This window comes from Salminus brasiliensis, chromosome 22 (genome assembly GCF_030463535.1).
Source record: "Salminus brasiliensis chromosome 22, fSalBra1.hap2, whole genome shotgun sequence".
In the NCBI taxonomy this organism is placed as follows: Eukaryota; Metazoa; Chordata; class Actinopteri; order Characiformes; family Bryconidae; genus Salminus; species Salminus brasiliensis.
The window spans coordinates 10,081,919-10,097,513 of NC_132899.1; the positions used below are offsets into that span (position 1 = coordinate 10,081,919).

At 41.7% G+C, this 15,595-nt stretch overlaps 1 protein-coding gene across 1 annotated transcript; it reads right to left on the bottom strand.

The window, feature by feature from the left end:
- Window positions 1-922: 922 nt before the first annotated feature.
- hdlbpb (high density lipoprotein binding protein b) lies at window positions 923-14,891 on the bottom strand. Its single transcript, XM_072666881.1, has 28 exons — window positions 14,809-14,891; window positions 10,305-10,384; window positions 9,647-9,748; window positions 9,345-9,493; window positions 8,870-9,085; window positions 8,559-8,765; window positions 8,184-8,399; window positions 7,883-8,089; window positions 7,583-7,690; window positions 7,220-7,324; window positions 6,924-7,002; window positions 6,646-6,785; window positions 6,304-6,408; window positions 5,919-6,032; window positions 5,710-5,796; window positions 5,364-5,495; window positions 4,991-5,209; window positions 4,669-4,890; window positions 4,349-4,567; window positions 4,052-4,190; window positions 3,805-3,935; window positions 3,552-3,656; window positions 3,180-3,314; window positions 2,872-3,015; window positions 2,563-2,742; window positions 1,890-2,006; window positions 1,627-1,776; window positions 923-1,529 (listed from the first exon to the last, which is right to left on the bottom strand). The coding sequence occupies exons 3-28, from the start codon at window positions 9,720-9,722 to the stop codon at window positions 1,437-1,439; spliced, it is 3,795 nt and encodes a 1,264-aa protein (XP_072522982.1). The 5' UTR covers window positions 9,723-9,748; window positions 10,305-10,384; window positions 14,809-14,891; the 3' UTR covers window positions 923-1,436.
- Between the last annotated feature and the right edge of the window lie 704 nt (window positions 14,892-15,595).

The window sequence follows — 15,595 nt, forward strand, 5'->3', positions numbered from 1 at the left end:
CCATGCTTCAACAAAATTATTTTAAAAAGTAAACTTATTAAACAGGCCTGGACAAAAATGATGGTACCCCTAAAAATAATGTGACCAAAGGGACATGTTAAATCAAGGTGTGTCCACTAATTAGCATCACAGGTGTCTACAATCTTGTAATCAGTCAGTGGGCCTATATATAGGGCTACAGGTAGTCACTGTGCTGTTTGGTGACATGGTGTGTACTACACTCAACATGGACCAGAGGAAGCGAAGGAAAGAGTTGTCTCAGGAGATTAGAAAGAAAATTATAGACAAACATGTTAAAGGTAAAGGTTATAAGACCATCTCCAAGCAGCTTGATGTTCCTGTGACTACAGTTGCACATATTATTCAGAAATGTAAGATCCATGGGACTGTAGCCAACCTCCCTGGATGTGGCCGCAAAGAGCCCAGAAAAACTTCTCAAGAGATTAAAGGTGAACTTCAAGCTCAAGGAACATCAGTGTCAGATCGGTCATTGTTTGAGCCCAGTGGACTTCATGGGAGACGACCATTGTTGAAAACAAATCATAAAAAAAATCCTATTGAACATCTTTGAAAGAAGCTGAAACATGCCATCTAGAAAAGGCACCCTTCAAACCTGAGACAACTGGAGCAGTTTGCTCATGAGGAAAGGGTCAAAATACCTGCTGAGAGGTGCAGAAGTCTCACTGACAGTTGCAGGAATCGTTTGATTGCAGTGATTGCCTCAAAAGGTTGTGCAACAATATATTAAGTTATGGGTACCATCATTTTTGTCCAGGCCTGTCTTATGAGTTTATTTTTTAAAATAATTTTGTTAAAGCATGGTTGAAAAGCAATGTCTGACTTTCACTGGTTAATTTTCATAGCATTTTTATTTATTATTACTTTTGTCAGATTCAAGTTATTTCTGTGACCATTGTGGGGTTTTTTCTTTCATTAATCGAGGGGTACCAACAATTTTATTCATGTGTGTAACTTAAAGTAGTCAAAAATGATATAGGATATAAATGGGGAACAGCCAATAAAATGTGAAAACTGCAGAAAATACATTTTCACTGGACTCCCTTAAAACTAACTTGAAAAACAGACCACTGGACAGTGATGATCACTGTTCCTGCTGACTTTTTAGATTGTAACAATTTCCAACTAATCAGTCCAGAATAAAAAGAAAGGAAGGTGCACCTGTGTGCTGCTTAAGTGAGTTCAGACCAGGCATCTAAACAGACGGGTAAAAAGAGCACAAGATTGCTCCTGGAGGAAGCTACATCTCCTTAAGGGACAAAGGAAAGAGAGGAAGAGGAGAAGACTATTGAGACTATTCCTCGATATCTCAATACTTATCAACTTCCATTTTTAGGACAAAGTATGAGAAAGAAATGAGAGATTTCTAAAATGTTAAGACTGTTTTCCTATACAGGGACAGGTCTCCTCTCACTCTTTCAGAACTTCTTGGGGCCCCAAGCGGATGTCTGTTTCGGCGCTACTCCAGATCCGAATGTAGGGAAATCCTCAGCACTGCTCATGTCAGGGGCCTGGAACCACACATACACACACACACACAATCCATACAAACTCAACCCCTACAGCCATCAATTAAAAAGACTAGAGCAAGTATGAATTAAATACTACCTTGCCGCCTGCAGCATTCCAGGGTGCATCTCGCACGACAAAGCCTTTCGCTGGACCTCTGCTCTCCTCATCCCCTCCACCCATTCCCACAACTCGAGATGGAGGCTTCATATAAGCAGCCAATGTTTCTGTCTCAGTCACAGTTAACATCTGAGTGACACAGATATGGAGAAAATGGTGGAAAACATCATTATGAATAAACACATCAATCATATTGTGCTTATTCTAAAACACTACACTCAGCATCCATGTGCCTCACTCACATATTCCTCCTCCAGATTGAGAAGATGGTCAATGGCTTTATCAACATTCTCTGGTAGACCAGTAACTGTCACTTTGTCTGGGTCTTCTGAGCCTGGCTGAGGAAATCTTATATCAACCTGCAAAAAAAAACCACACACTGCTTTAATACATAACAATAAACAATTAACATTTAATTTAACAAAGAAAATGCAGAACAGTTGCACAGCTTAAATGCTTACCACTTTTAAACAGTTGCTAAGTAGTCACTAGTGTGAAATGTTTTTTTGATGGGTGGCTTTCATGGTATTTTAGGTTGTTGCTAAAGTGTTGCTAGTGTTGCCAGATGGTTGCTATAGTTTCTCTTGTGTTTGGTTTAGTGTAACTAGCTCACAAACTTTTGCATTCCTATGTGGAAACTGTACGTCTGATAAAAAGCTGTATGCACAATCAGAACATGAATGCATGTATGAAGACGGCATGACGTAGCTATTTTGAAAACTTTAGGATGTGTTAGTCCTTGAACAATAGAATAACACTAAAATATTTGAATACATAATATATAAATAATATAATAAAATAAATAACATCAATTTGCAATTACCAGCCATAACAAGTCCATCATGTTATTATTTGGGGTATTCTGAATTATACTTCGTACTGAGAAATGTTGTGAATTTTGCTCACAGTACTTACTTTAAACTCTTCCATGAGTTTGCGGATGGCTTTGCCGCGAGCTCCAATAATGCGTGCATGGACCCGGTGATCCAGCCGGACATCATCGCTCACCATCTCCTGCAGTGCTGCCACCATCTGCTCTATAGCTGCCTTTGCCTCCTCTACATTCCGCTCATATCCCCAGATTACTATCACATCCTGCTCAGATAGAAAAAAAAATTAATAGGGACATTTCTTATTTCCAATACAATAATCTTATCATTTGTCAATTATTTATTCCAAAAATTAATAGGTTTAGCAGCCCAAAGTATACACACATACACACACCTGTTGCTCATCGCCCTTGTCAGGAAACTGCACGTTGACATCATGGTCTTTGCGAATCTGGGAGATGACCGCTCCTTTGCGTCCGATAATTTTGGGGTGATATTTAGGGTCCACAGAGAGGGTCAACTTATAACTCCGCAAAGCCTGCATGTGCAAAAAAAAAGGTTGATATACTCGATAGACATAAGGTAGTATACTTTTTACTGTATTAACCCTCTCTGGGGTTACACTGTGCACTAGTTTCATAATGTGTGCTGTGTTAGTCTGTATACCAACACTGTACAATACAGTGTGATGTGTGTGCGTACCCGGTCCTCTTGCTCTGCCTGCAGCTCTTTGACTCTGTCCAGCAAGGCTTGCCTTGCTCTCTCCACACTGGCCTCCTGCCCAGTTACCTTTATCACATCTGATTGCTGGTCTGGCTGAGGAATCCAGATGTTCACCTGCACAGAACATGCCAGTGTTACAATTATGTTAGTATTCAGCAATACAAATTAGCCAGTTAGTGAGACTGTGAACTACCCATGCTTATAGTATACATTATAGTTTATGCAGGCTAGACCATCAACAGCACAACTAGAAGGCTACAGCTTGATGACCAAGTAGGTGCTTGTTTTCTGTCAGTCAAGAACCTGGTGGTCAATTTATTCTAACAAAATGTCTGTTTCAGACATACTTACCTCATAGTCCTCCATCATTTTTCTGATGCCGCTTCCTTTTTGTCCAATGATGTACCGGTGCAGGTCATATGGCACCTCTACATCAACCGTCACAGGAACCAGAGCCTAAGAGATAGTAGGTGAAAGCGAGAGAAGACCAAGGAGTGAAGACGGCCTCATAGCTTCTGTGACCAGTGTGGTAAACTAGTAAAAAATGTAAAAGCTGATTCTAAAATTTAAACCTAACAATGAAATACTCTGGTCAGTGCCATACAAGCAAGGCTGTTCGTGCAAGTTCACACTTCTCCACCCGTCCAGTCACAGTGATTATGTCACACTTGCGAGGCACAGCATCTGCTCCCTCTGGGCTGGTGCTACCGTTCTCCACAGGACAAACTTCCTGAGCTGTGCACAAAAGAATACAGGGATAATAGCAACCCAAAGACTTCCCAAATCAAGTATATGTGGCAGTATAGTAATGATAAGGACAGTAGTGACAAGAAAAGTGTAGATAGTCATACCTGCAGATTCTTCTCTCTCTGGAAATTTGATCTGGACCTCATGCTCTCGGGTGATCTGCTGGATCCTGTAGCCTTTGGGCCCCATCACTGCTCTGTGGAAGCGCTGAGGAACCACCACCTCCACAGTCACCTGAGACTCCTGCACAAAAGACACCAACAATGGCACTGGTATATCCTATACCCTTGCTAAATAAACAGATACACAGAAACCTTCACAGAATCTATGGTGTTTGTGCAGCTTCAATAGATTTCTGCTACTCTTAATTCACAGGAGCCATCACTTGTCCTGATGCTCACCAAATCCTGAATGATCTCCTGAATACGCCTCTTGGCGGCATCCACACACTCTCTTGCTCCTTTGAGAGTGATGCAGTCGCTGTGCGTGCCAGTACGAGGGAAACTAACAGCAACGCCACCATACTCCTCAGCAAGCTCTCTCAGGACCTGCCCTCTCCGACAAACAAAATGACGATGGTGTCGTGGGTCAACAATCATACTATCCTCAATCACATCCTCCTATAGGAACAGAGAGACAGAGGAAAGAGGGTGTGTCTGTAAAATTCTTCATTCATTCAATGTCGGCTCAGTTTACTGTGGCGACAGCTACGCTGCAATACCAGGTTTTTGATGAGAGTCTCCAGCTCTTTCTGGGCGAGCCGCACCGCTTCCTCTCGACCCACAATGGTGATGCGTTCCTGCTCTGGTTCGTCAGGTGAGGGGAAGATGATGCGAGCCCCTGTCCTATCACGTACACGCCGAATGTTTGCCCCTCCTCGGCCAATCAGGAACTTGTGGTACTCAGGTTTGGCGTGAAGCTCTATTGAGAAATTGTTGACTTGCTGGAGAACAAAGGCCAGACAGAAATATAGGTCACATTTGGTTACTTGTCTGGCGGGTTTAAAAAAGGCTCACACTTTCTCCCTTCTTCTCTGTGCTTACCTTCTCCTCTGCGAGCTGCAGTAGCTGTCTCCTAGCTCTCTCCACTTCTCCTGCAGGCCCTCGAATAGTGACCTTGTCCACCCCTGAGCCTTCAGCAGGGAAGTGAATGTGTACACCTCCACACTCCTCCATCACAGAACGCACAAGACAGCCCTTTGACCCAATCAGTGAATTGTGCAGCTTAGCTGGGATAGTCACCTCTGTTTCCTTTAGGTTTGCCTGGAGGAAGTCAAAGAGACACAGGAACAGACAGACACAGAGATAAACTGCATATGGGCTTATATTTTAAGCTGATGTTAAGCTTTGGTATATAAAAACCTTCCTTTAATCCACCTCACTCCCCTTTGTCCTTTCCCCTCTCTCTCTTACTCACCAGGTCTCTCTGGATGGTAAGGATCCGGTCCCTCGCTGCCTCACAGTTGCACTTTTTGCCAGTGATCACAATCATCTCGGAATCACTGTTCTCAGTGGGGAGATCAATCTTTGTGTTGGTCTCTTCACGGATCTACAAGACATTAGAAAACATGAGATCTTGTTATCAAGATAATTTATGATAGTTCACCACAAGAAGATTTGAAAAAAGGAATATCCAGTTCTAAAAGACAACAATGACAGCACAACTGCACGTCATCAACATTTAAACTAGAATATTTCATACATGAAATGTGGTTCAAAGAGCTTTACAAGAAACTGTAAACTGTTTTTGTACTTTTACATACCTTTTTGATGTTGGCACCTCCTTTGCCAATAATATTTTTGTGGAACTGCTTAAATATGGGCACAGATATTGAGTAGCTGCTCTCAACCTAAGAAAAAAGTAAAACACTAATGACTCACTTGTTGAGGAATCACTTGTTGGAAGCAGAATAAAGGTCATGCAAAGAGTAAAAGATGTTTACACTAATCCACAAGACCAAATTAATCTTACCAGCTCAACCAGAAGTTTCTGTAGAAACTTTGCACACTTCTCCACCTCATTCTTGGGCCCACGAAGCTGTACAATATCACTCTTCTGAGACTGGTCTGGAAAATTGATAATGACCTACACAAATAGACAATATAAAAAAAATAAAGACAATATAAATTGGTAAACGTAATCAGATTTCTCATAATCTCATTTGTGGAGATTATTTTACCAAAGCATCATAACACTGTCTTTCTCAGGGAGAAAGTTTGCTTGTTGTAATACTCATGCATGTAGATTTTACAAGAATCATTGTGCATTTTTGCTTCTAGGAAGTCAAGTCTGCAGGTTCTAGAGCTACAAAGGGAAATAGAGACCGACAGACACAACAGTGATCACAGTTTTGTACCTCTGGAAACTTGTCTCGCACTTCTTTGATCTTTTCGCCCTTTTGGCCGATGATGGTCCGATGAAACTTCTGCTCTATGATCAGGTCTTTGGTGCGCTCATTTTCCTGAGGGATAATAAAAGATCATAGAACACTAACAACAAAGTCAAAAAACTGTATCCAAGCCAGAATGGCAATGGTAGTCCTTTAGAGCTACAGCACTGTGCAGTTTGTTCTTTTCTTGGATTGAACACACCTGAATCAACTCAGCTGTTGTGCTGTTCAGCTCAATTCTTGTGCATTGACATAACCCTCCAGGACTGGAGTCTGAGGCTTGTCCACTATACTACCCGGCTAACTCACCATGCGCTGAGTCATGTCCACCAGTTCCCTGCGTGCCAGCTGCACTCCCTGAGGGTCACCCTCAATACGAACCAGCCCACACCTGTCTGAGTCCTGAGGGATCCGGACCGACACTTTGTACTGCTCCTTGATCCGGTTTACTGTAAAATGCAGTACACAATGCAACTGCATTCACTTGCTTTGGCTTTTCCAAAAGAAATATATGTTATATTACTAAAAAAACAAAATTACAAGTACATTTAATCAGATTCTGCATTCCTTTTTAAGAAGTTACTCACTGTTAGCTCCGTTCTTGCCAATGAGGTGCCTGTGAAAACGCTGGTCAATGTTAATCTCTGTGTAGTCCATCCTTGCCACCTGAACAAAATGAAGCAAAATGAGACGCAAGAGATCATCACATATCTAAATTTTCACGTTTCACGTAAAGTGAATCTGTCCTTTAAATCTGAATTTAAATCATGATATATGGACCAATAGAAATGCTCCAAAATGACTTGCATTGACATGCAAAAAAAAAATTGACATGCTATAAACAATATATAGCATAGTAATAAAACATGTAATAAAAACTTACCAGGTCTTTTATAATTTCCTGTATCTGGGCCTGAGCTTGTTCTACTTCCTCAGTAGGGCCTTCCAGACTGATTCGCTCTTCTCCATCTGTAAATTCTATGTGTACCTGTCCAGATGTAACAGTCAAGAAGTGAGAGATCACCTCTTCTTACTGTGTATATACAAAAATTATTTATTTAATTTTTATTTAATTTTATTTTTATTTAATTTTTATTAAAAAAATATAATGTATTCTAACAATCACATGTTTAACCTACAAAATACATACATAATTCAAATTACATGAGAAAGTCATTGTATTGCTGGCCATGCTATTGTGACTTGACAAATGATGAAGTAAAAATGGTGTGTTGGATTGTCCTACCTTGGGGAGCTGCTGTGTGATGCGGCTAATGTTTTGTCCTTTTTTGCCTATAATGAACCGATGAAGCCAGGCTGGTGCAGTAACCTCCACCACCATCACACTCTTAGCCTGCAAAACATACACATACCTTTAAACCCAGTGCATTTATGCAGCTGATTACCAAATAGTACCTTCCACAAAAAGGACACAAAACAAAGCCTGCCTTGGTACAACAGACATTCAGATATTCAACTATGCTTTTATATCTTTTCAATTATATCTGAAAAACAGCAACCTCACACCATCACTAATCTTCCTGACCTTGGCATACACTTGGGTTAGGGCGGGGCCCAGTTTGTCTGGCTCCCCTCTGAGGATGATGGTCTCAGAGCTAGAATCCAGCGGTGGCATCTCCACGGACACTCCAGTGCTCTCCATGATCTCCTGTAGTGTGTTGCCCTTCGGCCCCACTATGTACTTATGCTGTGACTTCTTCACTTCTACTGAGATGGTGGTTGTTTTTCGTTTCTAGAAGACAGATATGCCACAAAGAGCCAGGAGTGTGTACTAGTAAATATTTTGATTTGATAATGTATAATGCATGATTCTGCTCAACACTCACCTTCTCTTCATAGATGGCACGGATGCGGGCAATCGCCATGGCGACTGCCTCCTTCTCCCCAGTGATGACAATCTCATCCTTCGACAGGCTGGGGGGTGGGATGCTGATACGAGCGCCCGTTTCTTGGCTCAGCTCCTGGACCAGCCGGTTGTATGCACCAGCAATGAATGGGTGAAAGGCTTTCTCCAGAGACAGACGCTCCACTGCACGCTTATCCTAAACCAAAGAGTATAAAGGCAGAATAGTTTACTAAATGAGCACAAAACTGTGAAGATGAAAAGAAAATAGATTTTTAAGGCTTCTCCTGACCTAACTATCTCTCAGTAAAACTAAGTTTCAGTCTGCATCTATTTTAAGGATGTGTTTAACATTGACCTGCTCTGCAGAGATAAGAAGGATCTCATGTCGGGCTTTCTCAATGCCTTCTTTTGTGCCTGTAATCCGTATGTTGGCGCTGGGGTCGTCAGGACGGGGAATAGCAATCTTGGTGGCTGTTTTCAGTTCCAACTCTTGTAACTTCTCCCCATTCTTTCCAATCACAAAGCGATGGTGTTCCTTTGGAATGATGACTGTGGCTGAGGCCTACAAGCAGACATGCAACCATTAAGTCACCTAAATGACACCCTGTATATAGAGTTCACTATAAATATACACTCTCGTAATATAGAATGGCAACTCATCCTCACCTGAGTCTGGAGCCGAGCTACAATCTCCTTGCGTGCTTTCATGACTGAATCTAGTTTTCCTGTCACCATGATGGAAAGGCCTTGGTCTTTAGCCAGAGAGAGTTCAATGTGAGCTCCAGTCTTCTGCATGATGTCTAGGCACACCTTAGCTTCCTCACCTTCTCCAAACTGACTGTTGTCCTTATACCGTCGCTCTTCCAATGGAACATGAAACACCTGCAGTGTTATAGATAGACAAAGGGAAAAAAAACAGAACCAAAATGGGGCACAAATGTTTCCACCAGTGATCAGTTTAACCAGATGGAATGATGTAATATTTAACCGAAGCTTTACAGCAATACAACCACTAATTTCATTGAATTTCTTGTTGATCCAGATTTGCTTAATAAGTAACAACCGTGCTCACAATATAAACACAAGACATTAAGTATAAATTGACATAAGTGGGCATGTATATAGTTTGTAATGAAAATACCTGGGTGATAACAGAGGCTTTTATGGGTCGAATTTTGCTCCAAGCACCTGCTGGCTCTCCTGATCTATCCCCTGGAGCACCTTTGTCTGGCAAAGGAGGAAAAGCCTCCAGGTAGGTTGGAATGTATGCTTCATCCTCAGGAACACCACCTGACAGAAGCCGAAGACAAATTAACTAAAGAAAAAATTGAAAAAGCATCGACAAAAAAAGACTGAGAGTCTGAGAAAGGTCTAACTCTTCATATTAATCTGAGTGAGGGAAACTCACACTGCAAAGCTATATCAAATACATCATTACTGTACCTGTGATCTCCATGTCCTTCAGCCCACTACGGTGCTCAGCAAAACTCTCCTGAGTCAACACAGCCACCGAGCTCATGTTACAAGAGTTGATCCGCTTTCCCACTGAGAGAAAAAGACACAGAGAAGCAGTATAAAAACTCACTGCTCATGGTGGAATACATGTTTCTGACTAAAATTCTCACCTCACATAGACCTAATCATTCACATCTTTACATTTAATTTGCATGTGTTTATGTTGGTAAGTGGCAGTGCAGAGCAATTAGATATGTGTTGCTCTGCTCTATATTCTCTGTGGTCTCTGCAGAGCAGCAGGGCCCCCATACACACCAGCATCTCCCTGAGACCTGCCACTGCTCAAAGCCCCTTAACACTACAGTTAAACACCAAACACACCCAGAATACTTAGAGCAAAGAAACACTGTGGAAAATTACAGCTATTCCATGCACCTAGAAATGTTTGCTTTGTTCACCCAAAATTACCCACCCCTCATTAAAAACCCTTTAATTTCATTATTAATTGCAACTATAAATGGCATTGCACTGTAATAAACTGTAGTTAAATGTACACTGTATTTTCATGTGTACTCATCTATGAGCAAACGATCACATTGGAGATGCCTTCATGAAGAGAAAACAAAGGATGGAAACATTAACACACCTGCAAAGGGTCAAAAACCAGAGGGTCCGTCCTGAAGGGGGCTACGGTAAGCTCTTCAGTGTCAGTCTGTGTTTTCAGTCCTGAGAATGTAAGAAACACACAGATATCATCAACAGAACAGAGTTAGCTCGCTCCAGCTCACCACGGATGTGTCAAATGTGCGAGCATAGCCGTTAACACACGCCACGCAAAAAAACACCCTCTAATAGCATTGCCTCTCGAGGATGACCAGAAACAGGGAGGAGATACAGCGGTCTGTCCTACGGGACACAATACTCAGAAGTGGTGCTATGGATAGCGTCTGCTTTAAACACTGGGGACAATGTGTCTAATTGGTGTGTGTGTGTGTATGTGTGAATCTCTGTATGCACAGGGTAAGCGATGCATGTCAAAGAGTTCGAAAAAATTCACAAAAGGAAGTGCTGCAAATTTGCAAAAGCTTTAAAGAAAACAGCAGCTTTGAAACACTATTCAAAGATTAAAATCAGCAGAAATCAATGTATCATTATTTTATAGACCTCTGCTGCATGTGTCTGCTGTTGCTCACCTAAGACCATGAAAACTACTTACATAGTTGAATTAAATGTGGTAAAGGAGTTTATTTACCCCTGCATTTTTGCAGGAACAGTGTCTCCTCCTCTAGAAAGGCTTTACGCCAGATTGCTGTGAGGATTTGATTGCATTATTGATTGCATGATCAAGAAACAGTGATGAAATCACTCTGTAACCAGACAATAATTTATTGGTAATTTATTTGTTGATTTTTTCCCTTGTTCTTCCAATCTGGTACCTCTAATTACCCCACCCATTCGTAGCTCCCCCTAGCACTAGCAATGCTTCGGACACCTGGAGAGTAAGGATTTAACACGACTCCTCCGATACATGCAGGGTCAGCCACTGCCTCTTTTCTAACTGCAGCCGTATACCCCATTGCCAGGGGGTTGACATGCTTGGAGGAAAGCGCCACGTCTCCAACTCCACCGTGTTAGCCAACAGGCGCCTGTGCTGGCCAACATTGCTTAAGAGTGGTGAGAGAAGAGGGCCCCATCTACAGCAATTGTGCTCTCTCTGTGGACTCTAATGGCAAAGTAGCATGGCTCGGGATTTGAACTCGGGACCCCCGGGCCAAAGTGGTAGTGCATTAGATCGCTGAACCACTCAGTCCAGAGCTCAGAAAAAATCTTTGGTCATGCAGGACAATGACAAAGCTGCAAAACACCATGTAAAGACCAACATCAGCAGAAACCAATTGAGCATTAGTTTGCCAGTCCTCTGCTGCATATCTCTGCTGTTGCTCACCTACGATCTTAGAAGAACTACTTAATGACTTGAATGAAGTAACATTACACCAAAGCACAGGCTGGTTTCCCAGACAGGGATTAGGTCTGGACTGTACAGCATTTTTAATAAAGAAAAATATAGTCCATAGCTAGACCCTAGATCCCTGTCCAAGAATTCAGTCCTGCAAGTCATACAATTTTTAGACACCTGCTTATACAGCCTTCCTTCAAAATCATTAGAGAGTCCCGCCCTGCTTTGTTACAATAACAGACTCTACTCTTCTGGAAAGGCTTTACACTGAATGTGGGAAGATTGCTGTGAGGATTTGATTGCATTACTGACTGCACTACACAGAAACAGTAATGCAATGCAACTAGACAATAATCTGTGGTCATGTGGGACTGGGACAGAGACAAAGCTGGGAAGTCACACTGTCTGTGGTCATTTTTCAGACACCTGCTCACCCAAAGTTTCTTCTAAAATAAAGGGCTCTGATAGATTTATTTATAGGTTTACCCCCTCATTTGATGTAAAAACAGGCTCTACACTTCTGGTAAGACCTTACGCTGGATGTTGGAACATTGCTGCAAGGATTTGATTGCATTCGGTGTCAAAACCCTTTGTGACGATCCAGAAACCATTCAGTGCACTGATATTAAGTGTGTCCCACCCACTGCTGCGTTAAAAGCCTCTACCTTTCTACAAATGCTTTCAAAAAAAGGTTCACACTGAACATTGCTGTAAGGATTTGATTGCCTGACCAAGAAACAGTCATGCTGGAACAGTCATACTGTCTGTGGTTTATAGACACCCGCTCATCCAAAATGTAATATAAAAATAAGGGTAATAACAGAGTCCGTCGCTCTTTGCTGCATTAACAGCCTCTCACTGTTCTGGGTGTTGGAACATTGCTGTAAGGATCTGATTGCATTCGGTCTCAAAACCTTCTCATGATGAAGGAGAAACAATAAAAGAGATGCAATAATTTGTGGTTATGCAGGACAGAGACAAAGCTGGGAAGCCACAGCTTCTGTGGTCACTGTGGAGAGCTCAAACGTGTCTCCAAACCTGACCTGATTATGACTGTAACAAGCTGACATACTGAAAAGATCATCGGAGTCTCTCTCCCCTCCAACATGGACATTTACACCACCCGCTGCATCCGCAAAGCAACCAGCATTGTGGATGACTCCACCACCCACCCTTCACACAGACTGTTCTCCCTCCTGCCATCAGGAAGAAGGTACCGCAGCATCCGGTCCAACACGACCAGACTCTGCAACAGCTTCTTCCCCCAAGCCATCAGACTCCTCAACACAACTCAACTTCTGAACTGATGTCTTTCTGGTACACGTACACTCTCCCTCTCTCTCTCTCTCTCTCTAACCATTTACCCCAGATAACATGGGAAGCATTTTTTGCACAAGTATTTGCACTAATAACTTTACTACCTCACTGGACTCAATATTTAATACACATTGCACAATTTGCACACTACCCCCAATTATTTATTATTCTCTGGTCTGTCCTGTGTTGTGTTGTCTGTCTGCACTTGTATTGTGTTGCACTTGTGTCTTGTATGCACTGTCTATGTTGTGTCTTGTATGCACTGTCTATGTTGTGTCTTGTATGTACTGTCTATGTTGTGTCTTGTATGCACTGTCTATGTTGTGTCTTGTATGCACTGTGTCTATGTTGTGTCTTGTATGCACTGTCTATGTTGTGTCTTGTATGCACTGTCTATGTTGTGTCTTGTATGCACTGTCTATGTTGTGTCTTGTATGCACTGTCTATGTTGTGTTTTGTATGCACTGTCTATGTTGTGTCTTGTATGCACTGTCTATGTTGTGTCTTGTATTCACTGTCTATGTTGTGTCTTGTATGCACTGTCTATGTTGTGTCTTGTATGCACTGTGTCTATGTTGTGTCTTGTATGCACTGTCTATGTTGTGTCTTGTATGTACTGTCTATGTTGTGTCTTGTATGCACTGTCTATGTTGTGTCTTGTATGCACTGTCTATGTTGTGTCTTGTATGCACTGTCTATGTTGTGTCTTGTATGCACTGTCTATGTTGTGTCTTGTATGCACTGTCTATGTTGTGTCTTGTATGCACTGTCTATGTTGTGTCTTGTATGCACTGTGTCTATGTTGTGTCTTGTATGCACTGTCTATGTTGTGTCTTGTATGCACTGTCTATGTTGTGTCTTGTATGCACTGTCTATGTTGTGTCTTGTATGCACTGTCTATGTTGTGTCTTGTATGCACTGTCTATGTTGTGTCTTGTATGCACTGTCTATGTTGTGTCTTGTATGCACTGTCTATGTTGTGTCTTGTATGCACTGTCTATGTTGTGTCTTGTATGCACTGTCTATGTTGTGTCTTGTATGCACTGTCTATGTTGTGTCTTGTATGCACTGTGTCTATGTTGTGTCTTGTATGCACTGTCTATGTTGTGTCTTGTATGCACTGTCTATGTTGTGTCTTGTATGCACTGTCTATGTTGTGTCTTGTATGCACTGTCTATGTTGTGTCTTGTATGCACTGTCTATGTTGTGTCTTGTATGCACTGTCTATGTTGCACCATGGTCCTCGTTTCACTGTGTACTCTGTATGTAGCTGAAATGACAATAAAACCCACTTGATCTGACTTGAGCAAACTGTGGGTCTTTTTTTCCAATGAGTTTTAAGAGGAAAATGCATGTATTTGTAGCTTAAATGCAACTGATGTCACTAGCTAGGTTACATTACTCTTTTGGTACCATGCAATGTTATGCAAACACGGTCTGTGCATCGTTAGACAGATAGCTAACAGGCAGCAGAGGACATTTCTTATCGGGCTCAATGCAGCGTGCTGTAAACATGCTACAACCATCGGCCGCACAGTTATTTAACTAACGAGTAAAACAGCAAACCCGGCTGTCCCTGGAGCAGTTATAGTGTAGTAACAATAAATGCCCCCCTAATTAACCCAATATAATAAAATATCAGCTTGCAAATATCATATTATCACGGCTTGCTTCGCTAGCTAGCGAACTAGCACTCGAGCTAGCTAGCGTTTAAATAGCTAGCACGAGCTCTGCAGCCCCCTTAGCCTCGCCGTTATAGCGACAATAATTCACTTTTCTGCTCTTTATTTAATGTTTTACTGCTCGGATTGGAAATATATCATTATTAGCAGAATTTATTATCACGATAAGAATGATGTACAAAATTAGGGCCAACCTTATCAGACGAAATATAAATATCGAAACGCTCGGCTGTAGCTGACAGCTGACAGTGTAAACACACTGGTGCTGATCCGCTCGAAAGAGCCGACTCTCACATCGCGATTCACGGGAATCAGGAATCAGTACAAAACCAAGAGTCGACTCTTTGACAAATATTTTTTTCCCCCTTATGATGATATTGGTTTAATGTCATATTTTCACTGCACGTGTTTTATATTTGGGTATTAGCTAAATATAAAACTATTAAGTCTAGGTTTTGTTTACAGAGTCGTTAATATTTAAAATGAATCTTTTTTTATTTAATTATTTTTATGTTTCTTTAATATATTTCTGTTATTTAATAATTCATAAATCTTGTTATTCGCTACCTACTGGTCAGGGTCACCCTGGTTTTGGAGTCTACCGGACACACATCCGTGGGAGGAAACCGGAGTACCTGGAGGAAGAAGCCCACACAGACAGAGATGAGAGCGAGGATCTACTCCACAGATCCAGCCCTGGAGATCTATAGAGAAAAATGCATCCACATGCAGTCCACAGGACAAGTTTCCAAAATACCTCAGGCTTATTGTTTATATGGTTAAAAACTTTGATTATAAAAAATGTGACCTTTGCATGAAGGTCATATCTGTGCAGGTATCACTGCACAGTAAAACAGTGCACCACAGCTCTAATCCTCCAGAAGAAATGGGTTAGATTTGCCTTTCTGTAAATCACACACAGTTCTCTCTGAACATTTTCTTGGTCTTCCAGCTTAATTTCATTATGAGCTGAGAAAACAC